This window comes from Triturus cristatus, chromosome 2_2 (genome assembly GCF_964204655.1).
Source record: "Triturus cristatus chromosome 2_2, aTriCri1.1, whole genome shotgun sequence".
Taxonomy (NCBI): domain Eukaryota; kingdom Metazoa; phylum Chordata; class Amphibia; order Caudata; family Salamandridae; genus Triturus; species Triturus cristatus.
This window is the reverse complement of record NC_140582.1, coordinates 1047944788-1047958454: the sequence shown is the minus strand read 5'-3', so window position 1 is coordinate 1047958454 and position 13667 is coordinate 1047944788. Positions and strand designations below refer to the sequence as shown.

General features: G+C 45.1%; 1 protein-coding gene across 2 annotated transcripts in view; it reads left to right on the top strand.

Annotated features, from left to right (window-relative positions):
* The window catches only part of CFAP99 (cilia and flagella associated protein 99), a 545884-nt gene that overhangs the window by 441772 nt on the left and 90445 nt on the right, over positions 1 to 13667 (top strand). For both annotated transcript variants that reach the window (XM_085643346.1, XM_085643347.1), the window contains exon 8: positions 3953 to 4021. In XM_085643346.1, coding sequence (XP_085499472.1) covers positions 3953 to 4021 — 69 coding nt within the window. The remainder of the gene's footprint in view (positions 1 to 3952; positions 4022 to 13667) is intronic.

Here is a 13667-nt window from a genome sequence, read left to right as displayed (position 1 = left end):
TAGAAATAGTGTAATCCTGTTAATACGCCTTAAATATACATATGTGTGTTAAGGTCATAATACTGTTTCAATAAATGTCGCAGTCACGCTTAGTTGATTGGAATATAATAGAGCTAACTAACAGTAAATATTGCAGTATGAGTCCTACTCTGACGTGAGATAAACGTCTTACATATTAAACACACAAGTCAATTGCGTGAAATGCGAGAACTATGTTCGCACAGCACTTACTTCGATACTGCAGCGTTTCGATTGGCGCTGTGGTCATGGTCGACCATACCCGTAGTGTGAAGGCAAAGCAACCGCCTTCCCAGCTGGTTGCGATTTATAAAGCAAGTTGTAAGAAAGCACGTGTATCGGCGTCTGACGTCATACTGATGTCGGAGATATCTCGACTCCATCCCACCAACATAGGCGCCATCTTGAAATGTAGTAAGATGACAATAAACCATCGTATCAAGAGGATTGACACAGACAATTAAGAATACGGGCATAAAGAAAACAAGCTAACATTTATTCCAGCATAATATATATATATCATCTCAAACCAGCCATAAAACCAACGGCGCCATCCATGAAAATAACAGAACCGTCGACAAATCAAGGCGCAAAAGGACAAACTACTAAGTATTTTCAAAAAATATATATATACACACATGTAGGTCACTAAAATAGAACGGAGAAAAAAAGGAATATATGTATTAAAATGTACACCAAAAATATCACGTATACAATTTATAAGTGGCCTGGTTAGGTATAGCTGTTAAGCGTATGGCAACCAGTATCTCTTAAGGAAGCCAATAACAGTGCCATCTTGAAAAGACCAATATGAGTAACTGAAAAATGTAATCAAGTAGAAAAATAGCAAAGCCTGTAAGCCAAAAAAGTGTAATGTATTCATGTTATCAATTTCATAATTAACCTATATCGTTACCATCTGCAGGAAGTAGATAATGTAAATATCCTAGGGTATATCCCACCCTTGTCACACATGACTAAGGAAAGGAGACTTACAGAGAAATATCCAACAAGGCCACCTCTGTAATCAAAGCTGAAAACAGTCAAAGCCCATATATATTGCTCTTCAGAGAGCAAAAGCACCAGAGACACGTCAAAAAAGTCAATAAAACTGTTCAAAAAAAGGAAGAAACTCAAGATCAAATCTCAAAAAATCTTCAGAAAGGGACATTCTGATATACAAAAGATATTCCTAACTGTATGTAATGCAATACCTCTATAGAAAGTAGTGCATTTCACTATCAGTATTATGTCCAAACCGTATAGATTGCAAACGACATATCCATTTAGCTTCTGCCCTTCTCAGGGTGAGTTCCCTGTTGCCACCTCTCCTATTGATCGGTATATGCTCAATAGCATGAAACCAGAATGTGTCATCCCCTGGGTGCATTCGTTCATAATGTTCAGTAATAGGGTATCTTGAGTCTCTACCCCGAATAGCTCTTCGATGTTCCTGTATTCTGAGTTTTAAAGGGCGAACTGTACTACCCACATAGATTAATTCGCATGGGCAACCCAAAATGTAGACAATATGTGTAGTGTTACAATTGCAGAAATGATTCACAAAATACCTTTGATTAGTATTGTAGGAGAAAAGTGTGTTCTTATTTCTACCCATAGGGCAGATGTTACACATCCCACATGTAAAAAAACCTATAGGTTTCGGAGGCAACCACGTTCCACCCTTACTTATCGATGTTACATAGCTAGGGCATAGGTGGTTGCGTATTGACATACCCTTCCTATATGTAATGGAGGGTCGATTGCCTAGATGTTCCCTTAGGCCAGGGATAGTTGTAAGTAAGTGCCAGTTTTTTCGAAAGACATTGAAGATCTTATTACTATGCATGGTATATTGTGTGATAAACCTTACACTAGAATTCTTCTTACATCTGCTTGGTCTAACACACAGTGTAGCATTTCTATCAATTTGATTAATTCTAGCTTCTGCTTTATTCAGAGTTTTGATGTCGTAACCTCGCTTGAGGAATCTATCTTTAGTCTCAATAACATTTGCCTTCAAAATCTCCGTATCACTGCAACTTCTTCTCACGCGAGTCAAATCCCCAAAGGGTATATTGTTGATAACTGACCTCGCATGAGCACTAGATGCGTGTAACAGAGAATTGCAGGATGAAATTTTACGGTAAAGTTTGCTATGAATTGTCCCATTTTGGACATAAAAAGTTATGTCCAAAAAATTAATGTTCTCATTGTTGTGCGACATAGTAAGCTTGATGTTAAACATATTTCCATTCAGATAAAGATGGTATTGCTCCAGTTGCTCAACCGATCCCGACCACAAACATATGACGTCGTCGATATACCTCCCCCAGTACACAATATACTGTGTCCAAGGGGAGGCACATCTGGCCCAGGCATGCTCCCTCTCGTACCACCCCATAAAGAGGCAGGCATAAGAGGGAGCAAACCTGGAACCCATTGCGGTCCCGTTGATCTGCTGGAACCAATGGTCGTTGAAGAGAAAGAAGTTGTTAAGCAATATCAAATCAATCATATGCATTATCATCTCATTCTGTGCATAAAAATCTGCCCCTTCTCTATCCAAGAAAGACTGCACCGCCATCATGCCATATTTCCTCTCGATGCAGGTGTACAAACTTTCCACGTCAAATGTGACAAAGATAAGATCTTCCGACCATTCAAAGTCATGAAGTTTTGTCAAAATATCTTTGCTGTCCCTAACATATGAGGGCAAGCCAAGCACATACTTTCACAACTTGAGATCAACATACTCAGCTAGTTTTTCAGTGGGGGAGCCGACCCCAGAAATAATGGGCCTGCCAGGTGGTACTCCTGGTTTTTCCAGTAAGACCTTTCTGCAGCAGGTCTTGGAGACGCTTGGCACGGGACTCTTTGACTTGTGGGACCTTGGTATTGATGTGCTCAACATTAGTCGGCTGTGGGGACCTTTTTTGTCCTGAAACTAGAAATGAGCCTTGAGGCGAAGAGATGCCTGTTGAACGTGTGGGAGCCTACGGACATGGGAAGGATGGGCAGGATCTGGGTAACATTGGGACTGATGGTGGCGAAAAGGAATATAGCTCAGCACTGGGGTGCCGCCCAGCCTCCTACACTAGCAGAATGGAAGAAAAACATGGACTGGTGCATGTTTAGGGAAAAGACTGTCTATGTCGCAAGGGGATGCCCGAAGAAATGGTTGTTAATTTGGGAGGCCTGGAACACATACCGAGGAGATATCTGTAGTCCACGCTGTAGCATTGACCTAGATGACCAGGAAATATCTTGATCGGTCTATACCAAGTTCTGAGGATAAATGTATATTGCAGCCTTGATTCATGAATTGTAATTGTGCGAACTCCCCTACGTATAATGTACAAACATGTCCTGAATATTTGTGCTGATTGTTTTATGTGTTCTTCATTAATAAAAAGAAATACAAAAACAAAAAAAAAAGCAGACACAGACATTGTGGTCTACTGACCCCAGCCGGCCACCATCCGTGTGAGTGCTGACCATTCCCAATTAGGTCGCAAAATGCAGCCTGCCTCATGAATATTAATGAGGCAGGTCGTTTGCGACCCCTTTGGCAATCGCAAACAGTGTCTGAGACACTGTTGTACATTCCATTTTGCGAGTAGCAAATTGCGAGTCGCGAAAAGATGCAATTTGCTTCTCGCAAAATGGAAGGGCCGTACATCTGGCCCCAGGAGTGCAGTGCTGTTAAGTATATACCTAATCGTAGAGCCCATGGATTTGTACCTTCACTATGCACCTTCATCTTGCACAAAGTGCTGCACTGCCCTGGCTGGCAACGGACACCTTTAGACCCCACCCGTGACGACTTCATTGTTGTCTTTTAATAGGTTCATGTCTTTGTTTGTCATGGGCAGTACCCTTTTTTATTCCAAATCTGCTTGACGAACCATTGAAATCTCTGTTTACGTTTTAGGAATTACTTCTGACGGCAAACATTGGACAGTTCAAGTGCGCCGGCGCAGAAAAGTCAGAGAGTACCAAGGTAACAATGTTCCAAATCAGGAAAGGAATGAACTGCCAAGGGCATAACGTTTTAAAAGTTTGCTATGTTACATCCTTTAAAATCCGGTTCTTGTGCAAAATTTAAGATATATATGTAGCTCTTCTACATCCCATTGTCAAGCCAGAATTTCATTGATGCCAGCTAGGAAGCACTCACTAATTCAGGATAATGGACAAATCAAATGCTTCTTGTTTTTGCTTCACAATGTCCATCTTGAATGTGCAGAAATGTAGGCATATATCAAATGTCTGTGTGAGTGACCGAGTTCCTCATTGTATTGTATTATAATTGGATTAATCTAGGGCATGCTATCACTGAGGAGGCGTTGAAGCGCTTCATGGCAGGTAGCATGCTACACCTTTACCCAGAGTTAGGGTTAATACAGTGGTAATTGGTTATTGTTGTATGCTGTCGGTTATTGGGTTAGATTTACACTTGTGCTCTTAGGTAACTGTTAGAACCATTTCATCCAGCTCCTTCTGGTAGATAAGATAGTAGTAGTTAGGTGTGATTACTAGTAATAGTGCATGTAAGGGGAAGATCAGATGAGTAAAGAGGTACGGGGGGCTGGATATTGTCAGATAGCAGGGACAGGTTACAAAAAAAGTAAGTTTGTGATGAGTCAAAAAGGGATGAGCAGATAGACTAGAAAAGGTTTTACATTGTAAGGAATTTTCAGCAAGAAGGCGAGTTTGTGATTTGTGAGAAAAGGTATAGTTAGCTCCATGAAGTATAGTAGAGAGTAAGGTGGACTGGCGTGCAACAGAGAAGGATACACTAAAAGCAGTGTACATCTTTTCTCAGTGAAAGAAAGGTCTCTGTATTTTAATGTTATGGAAATAACCCCTTAAAATGAATTACATTTTTCAGGTTCCTCAAATTTGCTAGGGGGGATCTTAACACTGAATGTTTAAATAGTTATTAGTGAAGATGAAGTAATCATGGCACTTGTTGAAGCTACTGCAGTCCTTTTCATGCAGGGAGCCATTCAGAGTCCTTTAGTAATGGGTGGTTTCAGTTATGCAACATGACAGCTGACACGTGTTTCGTTCTGGGCGATGAACTTTTTCATGGTCAAAATCTTGTTACAAGTTCACACTGGAGACTGCCAATAGTGCGGAAGCTCATGACACAAGGAGCTACAAAGACACTCCAGAGGCAGAGAGCAGAACCAGGCACCAGGAGCACAAGACATAAGGAGCTACAAGGCCCCTGTGGTGGCAGTAAGCAAAACCACAGCTCCGGCGGCAAGGAGTTGCAGCATGAACAGAGGAGACAGTGAGCTACAGCAGGAGCAAAGGAAACAAGGAGCCGCAAGGGTACAGTGGAGCAAGGAGCAGCAGCAGGAGCCAAGGGTGTAGCTGTCAACAGTGCAGCAGATGCAGTGGCACTCAGGCTCCAAGATGCAAGGGGCCCACTGTACCCAAATATAGCTATCTTTTACTACTTGGCCAGGGGAGCCCATAGCAACTTTGCTACACCACTGGCAGGACCACCGGAGAAAAGAAAGCTTTGTCCAACTCATCACCACTCTCATTCGCAATTCTGGGTATATACTTGGCTTTATGTTCTTAGCTGACGACTTCCTGTTGGCATCTTCTCTGATACTGGTCACCTTAGAAATTCCTTTTACATTTTCCTGGCCTTGTCAGTCCTCCTATTCTTTCGAAAGTATTGTCCTATCTAATCTTGGACATTCTCTTGCTGTTAAGATCTCCTTTTTCCGCTTTAGAAATCACACAAACTTTAAACGGCTCTATACCTTGCCTGGTCCCACTACCAAATACATCGATCCTTGCAGAGCAAATTCCTATTGTAGAGCAAATTCTTTTTTGCCTCTGTATACTAAGGAACTTGCTGTCACTCAGTGCCATTGCAAGATTCTTGGGACAGCGTAGCTGCATGGTTTATGCCCATCCACCAATGCTATTTTTATGAGGACCATGAAAGCTTATTACATTTTGATCAAGAAGGCCTGCTCAGCCCACTTCGCTTTTAAGACTGAATCAGCTAGCAGTTTGCTCTGTGACCTTTGCAAAATACCTCTTTCTGCCAACTTCATGCCCATCTACTCTCCAGCCTTACAGCAACCTTTGCTGTTGTGATTCAGAATTAATAACATTGATATACCATCATTTTCACTCTATTGAGTCCACCTCTATTGTGCCAGAATCAGCTTTACTTCAGTTACTCTGCTTTTTACAGATTTCTGTTCTCTTACAGTGGACACCACAGCTTCTCTGTCTCTTACAATCAAATCAGGGTTTCCTTTAGATGCCTGTCTGGTTTATATACTCACTAAGGCACTGTTAAGGACTGAATATTTGAATGGTCTGTTGAGTCCCCATCTAGAAAGGGAAACTCCTTCCAGCAGCTTCAGTGCTAACCTGCACAAAATGTTATTTATGAAAAGTGTTTAGTGTCTCTTTAAGAGGGTCCCAAGTGGGAGGAGGGGAAAAACTTCCTTGTCAAACTTATGGATCTTGCTTGAAGGAAAAGATTAGAAATAATGAGACTGGGCAGCATCAAACTCCTCCTGAAGGAACAGTGGAAAAAGAGCCAGGCCAGTATCTAGGAGAAGGATCCAGCAGAAGTTCCAACTTCAAAGAGCAAAAATCTGGGACACGAATAGAAGAAAATGAATGAAATACCAGAAGAATGAATGAGAGGCCAGAGGAAGAACATTTAAAATGTATATGGAATAATGCAGTAAATAATAAGGGAACAAATGCGTTGTGATGAGCCATTCTGCTGGAAGTGTCTCCTTATATATATGGTCTAATAGGAACTGAAATCACAGGAGAAAGACTTTCGTCTTGGATTGGGATCCTTAGACACCATACTAAGGACTGACCACCATCTTCTAAAGGCAAACGCACACCAAAGAAGACGCTCAAGTTTGAGATTGTTCTCCCAGGGCTGCATTCTGTAATCACACTGCCACCATTTACATCCTGTGATCTGAATGGCTCACCAAACGCCCTTGGGTCAGTCGTGTGTAAGAACACACCAAGGCAGGTTTGTCAGTTCGGGACTCTCCAGTTGTTTTGTGGGCTGAATCAATTTCTTTATTCTTAAAACAAAGTAGAGGCACAAAGAGGGAGATATTAATGGGGTATCACACAATGCCCCCACATGACACTGGGAATTGGGTACAAAAATGGCAGTTCTGTTTCTATGCAATGATTGTGCCATTCCTGAATAGGAAAGTACTCTGACGGGCAATGTCCCTTTGGGACACCAGGGCTTCCAAAGCTGCACACCATTCTTTCATTCACAAACCACCATTAGGTGATCATAGTGCAATATGTGTCATGACTTTTAAATGATCCAAACTGGGCTGGCTTTAAAAGACAGTTGTAGCTCCTAAAATAGCTTTTCACAAAGATTCATTAAGTTCTATCCCAGCTATGCATGCATGCCTAGAATAGAAACGCGGTACTTAAACTCCTAAAAGTTTATTTTTTTCCACTCTTTTGTGAATTATCCCTCATGGCCTTAGTAGTCCAAGGACAGAAGCTTCATTTTTTGGGTGACAATCGGCCCATTTGCGACCGCAAAATAGGCCTCTGCAATGTACAAATCCAATTTTGCAAGTCGGTAACATTACAGACTCGCAAAATAGGGTTTGTAGCTCCTAAAATAGCTTTCCACAAAGATTCATTAAGTTCTATCCCAGCTATGCATGCATGCCCAGAATAGAAACGCGGTACTTAAACTCCTAAAAGTTTATTTTTTTCCACTCTTTTCTGAATTAACCCTCATGGCTTTAGTAGTCCAAGGAAAGAGGCTTCATTTTTTGAGTGACAATGGCCCGTTTGCGACCGCAAAATAGGTCTCTGCAAAGTACAAACCCTATTTTGCAAGTCGGTAACATATTACAGACTCGCAAAATAGGGTTTGTGACTCGCTATTAGGAAGGGGTGTGCCAAGGACATTCCTTTCTAATCACGAGTGGCACTACCATGTACGATTGTTTTGTGACCGCAATAGCAGCTGCAAAACACTTGTAGTTTACCACCTATTCAAAAAGGTGGTAAGTCACCCTTTGTGACTGGCAGCGAAAATATTTTTTAACGGACCACTGCCTACTCTTAAAGCATTGAGTATGCATCTACGTTATCATTATAGCCCTTGACTATCATAACTTTAGATTTCATTCTTTCAAGCTTCTCAGCCAGTCACCAAATTTAACCTACCAAGTACTGTGAATCATTTAAATTGAGGGTGGGGAGAACTAATGTTGTGGTTCTTATCTTTTTTGTTGGTCGCTTTCCTTTGTTCAGTAAGACACTGTGCAGTAAGGCATTCTTTGGCCACCACCTTGTGGTGGTGTCAAATTATTGCAAACGGCCAGAAGAATTACCTTTACTAAACTTCTATTTTACCTAGAGTGCGAAAAATCCTTGAACTCCTACTGTTGTTCATATACATCCACTTTCCATTGGGATGCTAAAAATGGCTGTTTAAAAATCCACTGTTTTGTCTAAAAATGTTGACAATTCTTTGGCATTAAAATACATATATGTATTTATGTGGTTTTTATATAGTGCAAACCTAGCCAAAAGGCAGTAGAGGGCTGTGAGAGGGATGGGCGGAAAACAAAGCTAGGAGGCTTCAAAGAGGGTTGAATGATGGCGTCATTTATTTTCACCCAGTTACAGGAATGTCAACCTATGCACAGCACAGGAAAAGGCAGGCGGCAACAAGGTTTCCTAATCCGGGTAGGTGTCAGGACTTTCCGGTGGGCGCTTGGTTCGGGTTTTTCTTCGAACGTGGTGGTACAGCCCCCGGCCACAGGATCCAAAACAAAGAGAAGAAAACACGGTCACTGCACTTGTCCTGTATGGCTCTAAGTTGAAAAAAAAGTTGAGTCACCACTTTATATAGGGGCCACCACCGTTTACTTAGTGCTCTCTTTTATCTGGTGAAAGGGTTACAGCTGGGTTCTATCCAGAAGTGGTTGTGAGGTTCAGCAGGGGTGGTTTATCGTGCCACTAAGCCCTCCCCCCAAGAGAGTTCTCTTTTAAAGTTGGGAGCTAGGTATACCCAAACTGCTAGCACACTTGAAATGATAGCGTATAAAGGTGAGGGGTGATAGGGGTGTGACGGGATGGAAAGAAAACAATGGTGAATTTACACTCCCCGTTCCCTCCCGGTTACGGCACAGAAACCCACCCCCTCCCTCTCTCTAAGTTCCGATCCCTGCCCCAACCCACGTACCGCGGGGGCCGCAACTCTCCTGAGCTACGGCGGCGTGAAAGCGTTGTCCGGGGGTGTCCACCAGTCCTCGGTCCACTGCTCCCCTTCGCTGGCTTCGTTCTCTGCCCCTTTGTTGGGCGGCGACTCGTCTGCTTCTCGTCCTCGTTCCGGGTCCTCGTCTGCTTCTCGTCCTCGTTCCGGGTCCTCGTCTGCTTCTCGTCCTCGTTCCTCCGTGGTGCCTCTCTCGGTTCGTACGTCCTCCCGTCTCATGAACTCGCACACCTCGGCGTCTTCCGGGTTCTCCTCTTCTACAGGAGACCCCGCCTCCGCTCTTGGCGTTCTGTTCTCCCATAGGCTGATGTCTTGACAGGGTGGTTCGTCATCCTGCAGAGGGGAAGGACCGAAGTGTATTAACTCCTTCCATGCCTTGCCGTGGTTAGCCCCGTCCTCCGTCTCACATCTCCCTTCCCTTACATTCTTGTCCTCAAGAATACCACCTAGGGGATATCGGGAGAGGAAATCGGCATTTGCCTGGTCTTTACCCTTCCGATGCTTAGTTTGAAACCAATAGGGCTGTAATGCTAGGAACCACCTTAGGATTCGATCATTGTGTCCCTTATTTCGGGCCATCCACTCGAGGGGGGCATGGTCGGTGAATAACGTGAACTCCCTCCCTTCCAGGTAGTACCTCAAGGAGTCAATGGCCCACTTGATGGCGAGGGCTTCTTTCTCTATAACCACGTAGTTTTTCTCACGGGGATACAGTTTCCTGCTAATGTATAGGACAGGACGCTCCTGTCCTTGTTGGTCTGTTTGCGATAGTACTGCGCCTAAACCCGTGTCAGACGTGTCTGTTTGCAAGATGAAGGGCCGGCCGTAGTCAGGGCTGAGTAAGACAGGATGACAGATTAAGGCCCGTTTCAGGGAATGAAAGGCATGGACAAGGTCAGGGTTGGGATATTTTAAGTTTCTCTCTGTCTGAGCATTCTGAGCATTCTTGCGGAGTAGATCTGTGAGAGGAGTGGCTTGTTGGGAGAAATTGGGGATGAATCTTCGGTAGTACCCCAGGATACCAAGAAATGCTCTAAGTTCTTTCTTCGTTCGAGGAAATGGTATGGTGTTGATGGCCAACACCTTCTCGTTTTGGGGTTTTATGTAGTCTTCACCTAACAGGTGACCCAAGTATTTTACGGTCCGTGCCGCCAGTCTACTCTTGGTGGGATTAATCGTGAGCCCGGCGTCCTTTAAGGCCCTAACCACTATTTCCAGATGTGTGAGATGTTCATCCCATGTTGAGCTATAGACGACGATGTCGTCTATATAGGCTGCCGAAAAGGAGGAGCATGGTTTAAGGACCATATTCATGAGTCTTTGAAATGTGGCGGGGGCCCCATGGAGCCCGAAGGGAAGGACCTTAAACTGATATAAACCACTAGGGGTGGAAAAGGCGGTTTTCTCGCGGTTGGCAGGACACATGGGCACCTGCCAATACCCCTTACATAAATCCAATGTACTAATGTATTTGGCACGCCCTAGGCGTTCTACCAATTCATCGACTCTCGGGAGGGGATAGGAATCAAATTGGGAGATTTTGTTCACCTCCCGAAAGTCGATACAGAAGCGGATGGATCCGTCCGGCTTGGGTACCAATACGATAGGCGAATTCCATTCGCTATGAGAGGGTTCGATGATGTCTAATTGTATCATTTGTTGGACTTCTTTTTCTATTGCTCCTCTACGGGCTTCGGGAATTCTGTAGGGCCGTAGCTTCACCTTTTTCCCGGGATGCGTATTTATGGCATGTTGTGTTAATGACGTTCTTCCCGGATAGAGGGAGAACACCCCCTGCAGCGGTGTGAGCCGTGTAGCTAACTCCTTTCTCTGGTCCATGGACAACTCTGTGTCCATGCTTTGGTGGTACAGGGGTTCGGGAACGTGAGTGAGGCCCACATGTACTGGTATGGCCCCCTCCCACTTTTTCAACAAATTAACATGGTATATCTGGGTGTTGGTGGCTTTTCTCGGATCTAGTTCCAGACGATAGGTAACAGGGGTGACCTGTTCTATCACACGGTAAGGTCCTTGCCACTGTCCTAGCAGCTTGTGGTCTGAGGTAGGTCGCATCAAGAGCACAAAGTCATGAAGCGCAAAAGAACGGGGTTTGGCTCTTTTATCATATTGAATTTTTTGTGCGGCCTGTGCTTGCTCCATGTGGGTTTGTACTATGCTTCTGATCTGTCCTAAATGAGTCTTGAGGTTCAGCACATATTCCGGTAGAGGTTTTTCCACTGGGGTATCTTCTTCCCATGCTTCCCTTAGCATGTCCAATAGAGTACGGGGCTGTCGACCATATAAGAGTTCGAAAGGGGAAAACCCGGTACTCTTTTGGACCTGACATCTAATAGCGAAGAGAGCCAAAGGGAGCATGTCCTCCCATTTGCGGGTCTCTAAATTCAGTAATTTCTTCAGGGTGGTCTTAAGGGTGGCATTATAGCGTTCCACCAGCCCATCTGTTTGGGGGTGGTACGCTGCGGTTCGTATGTGTTTTATGTTCAAGGAGGCACATACCTCTTTCATGAGGCGAGACACAAAGGGTGAGCCTTGGTCCGTGATTAGCTCCTTAGGGAACCCTACTCTCGAAAAGATGTTGATCATAGCTTTTGCAATAGCGGCGGTGGTTGGGTGACGTAAGGCCACCGCTTCCGGAAACCGCGTGGCATAATCAACCATAACTAGTACAAAACGACATCCACTGCGGGCGGGCAGTAGGGGACCTATGATGTCCATGCCTACACGGGAAAAGGGTTCCTGTATAATGGGTAAGGGGTGTAACGGGGCTCTGGCAGGTAAGACCCTACTGTTTTTCTGGCATACGGCACACTCCCTGCAGTACTTCCGGACTTGGGAGTATACCCCTGGCCAATAAAATCTTTTCAGTATGGTATCCTCAGTTTTCTCTTCCCCGAAGTGTCCCCCTAATAGGTGACTGTGGGCTAGAAACAGGGCTTTCTCTCTGTAGGGTTGGGGCACTAACAGCTGTATCGGGGCGTCCCTCCCTCCTTTACGATACAGGAGACCTTTTCTCTCGAAGAATTGTGGACCTACAAGCGCTGGATCCTCATCGTCGATGGCTTTGTTCCAGGCCTCTCTCAAGGCAGGATCCTCTCTTTGAGCCTCTCGAAACCCGGGCTCCATCGCCCATACAAAGGCGTCTTTTCGCTGGGTCAAATGGACCTGGGTCGTATAATGTCTTTTTTCTCTTTTTTTCTGTTTCCCCGTTTTCCGGGCTTTTCCCGGCACGTTCTCGGATACGGAAACCTGAGAGAAGGGTGCGGTCTTTCTCCATTCCTCCCCCTCTGCCCACGTCTCCTGGACTAGATCTGGCATGTGGGGGTAGTCATTGCCTATAACAAATGTTTCAGGTAGGCGAGGGATTAGGCCCACGGTGAGGGGTACTGCGGTCATGGAGGGGTGGTGTTGGACCTCAATTTCCGTAGTGGGATATATTCGACTGTCCCCGTGCACACATTGGATATTTATCTGGCCTGTGGGGATAGGTCCCCTCCCCGGAACAGCTTGGGGTTGAATGACACTTTGGAGGCAGCCCGTGTCAACGAGGGCCTGTCTTTCTTCTCCGTTCACTGTCATAGTACGGTGATATGGACGATGAACCCCTCCAGGGCTACAATAGTAATTTCTTACTAGCCCCACCTCCATGGGCTCTTCCTTCTGGGGGCAAAACCGGGCTATGTGACCTATGTGCCCACAAGTGTAACATTTTGGACCCAGGGGAGGTGATGCTCGGGGAAGCATTACAATGGGCCCCGGCGGCTGGATGATCGTGTCGGTTCTTCGTACGGGTGGGGTCGGTCGGACCGCTCTTGTAACCCCAGCAGGGTGTCTCCAGTGTGCATCATCGCGACCTCTTTGGGACTCCTGAGCCCGGTAGAAGGCGCTTGCTATTTCGACGGCCCTATCCAAGTTCAGTCCAGTGTGTTGTCTCACCCACTTCTGTATTGCTGGGTGTAAAGAAGCCAAATACTGTTCTATGTATATCTTTTCCAGGATCTCCTCTTTGGTTGCTACCCGGGACTTCAACCATCTATCGGCCATGTCCCGTACCCTATAGGCCAATGCACGGGGTGTCTCCTGAGGGCCCTCTTTTATTTGGCGTAACCGTATCCTATAAGTGTCATCATCTATACCCAGTCTCTCCAGTATACTAGTTTTCACTTCCTCAAAGGGGGTGAGTCCTAATGGATTCACGGCCTGATAAGCGGCTTGAAGATCGCCGGACAACAAGGGACCGAGATACTGGCCCCATTTCTCCTGACCCCAACCAGCTGCTCGAGCCATACGCTCGAAGTTTGAGAAGAAGAAATCGGGGTCTTCTCCCTCGACATATTTTTGTAGGACGACGGAA